This window comes from Calidris pugnax, unplaced genomic scaffold, assembly GCF_001431845.1.
Source record: "Calidris pugnax isolate Ruff unplaced genomic scaffold, ASM143184v1 scaffold81, whole genome shotgun sequence".
Taxonomy (NCBI): domain Eukaryota; kingdom Metazoa; phylum Chordata; class Aves; order Charadriiformes; family Scolopacidae; genus Calidris; species Calidris pugnax.
The window spans coordinates 11,091,061-11,092,135 of record NW_015090880.1 but is presented as its reverse complement, the minus strand read 5'-3'; the positions used below and the strand labels follow the sequence as shown (position 1 = coordinate 11,092,135).

Here is a 1,075-nt window from a genome sequence, read left to right as displayed (position 1 = left end):
GCGGGCAGAGCGTCCCCGCTGGCAGGTGGGGTGCGGCGGCGGCGGAGGGCCCTGTGGGGAGGGGGGGGTCCCCGGGGGTGTCAATCTGTGGGGGGTGGTGCGGGGCTAGGGCAGGCACGGGAAGGGGGTCCCGGGGTCGTCTCAACTGCGGGAGGGAGGCCCGGGGGGGTCCGTGGGGGGCCGCTGCCGCCTCACGCCGCCCCTCCCCAGGATAGCGCCATGGCCTCCCGCGGGGGTCCCCGCGCCGCCGGCACCGACGGCAGCGACTTCCAGCACCGGGAGCGCGTGGCCTCGCACTACCAGATGAGGTGGGTGTCCCGCTGCTGCGGGGGTAACGGCGGCCTCCCCCCTTCTCCCCCGGGGGGCCGAGGGGAGTCCCCCCGCCTTGGCCAGGCCCTGACGGCCCCGCTCTCTCCCCAGCGTGTCCCTCAAGTCGGAGATCAAGAAGCTGATCTACACACACGTGGGCATCTGGCTGCTGCTGATGGCCCAGATGTGCGTGGGGCACCTCAAGCTGCTGCCCCATGACCAGGTGGCCATGCCCTACCAGTGGGAGTATCCCTACCTGCTCAGCATCCTGCCCTCCCTCCTGGGCCTCCTCTCCTTCCCCCGCAACAACATCAGCTACCTGGTCCTCTCCATGATCAGCACCGGCCTCTTCTCGGTGGCTCCCCTCATCTACGGGGCCATGGAGATGTTCCCCATGGCGCAGCAGCTCTACCGGCACGGCAAAGCTTACCGCTTCATCTTTGGCTTCTCGGCCGTCTCCATCATGTACCTGGTGGTGGTGGTGGCTGCCCAGGTGCACGGCTGGCAGCTCTACTACAGCAAGAAGCTGCTGGACTCCTGGTTCACCAGCACGCAGGAGAAGAAGAAGAAATGAGCCGGGACGGGTGGGCTCCACGAGGGCCGGAGCTCTGCAGCCGGGGCCGTGCAGCTCCGGTGGGTGGGTGTCCACGGGGACCAATGTTGGGTGTCTGAGCCACGCCACGGCTCACGGGCAGGGATGGGGGTGACAGCCCCCCGGGGCTGGGGCGTCTCCCGCGCCGTGGAGGGTCCCCGTTGCCCGCCCCCC

The 1,075-nt window shown here is 70.0% G+C and overlaps 1 protein-coding gene across 1 annotated transcript; it reads left to right on the top strand.

The window, feature by feature from the left end:
- The first annotated feature begins 6 nt into the window (after window positions 1-6).
- JAGN1 (jagunal homolog 1) lies at window positions 7-1,069 on the top strand. Its single transcript, XM_014946836.1, has 3 exons — window positions 7-25; window positions 211-308; window positions 421-1,069. The coding sequence occupies exons 2-3, from the start codon at window positions 220-222 to the stop codon at window positions 881-883; spliced, it is 552 nt and encodes a 183-aa protein (XP_014802322.1). The 5' UTR covers window positions 7-25; window positions 211-219; the 3' UTR covers window positions 884-1,069.
- Window positions 1,070-1,075: the final 6 nt, after the last annotated feature.

Bases quoted from the DNA above. Each gene is read 5' to 3' on its own strand.
- JAGN1 (XM_014946836.1), top strand. From the start codon at position 220: ATGGCCTCCCGCGGGGGTCCCCGCGCCGCCGGCACCGACGGCAGCGAC. The intron at 309-420 runs GTGGGTGTCCCG...CTCTCTCCCCAG, and splicing joins GCCTCGCACTACCAGATGAG to CGTGTCCCTCAAGTCGGAGA.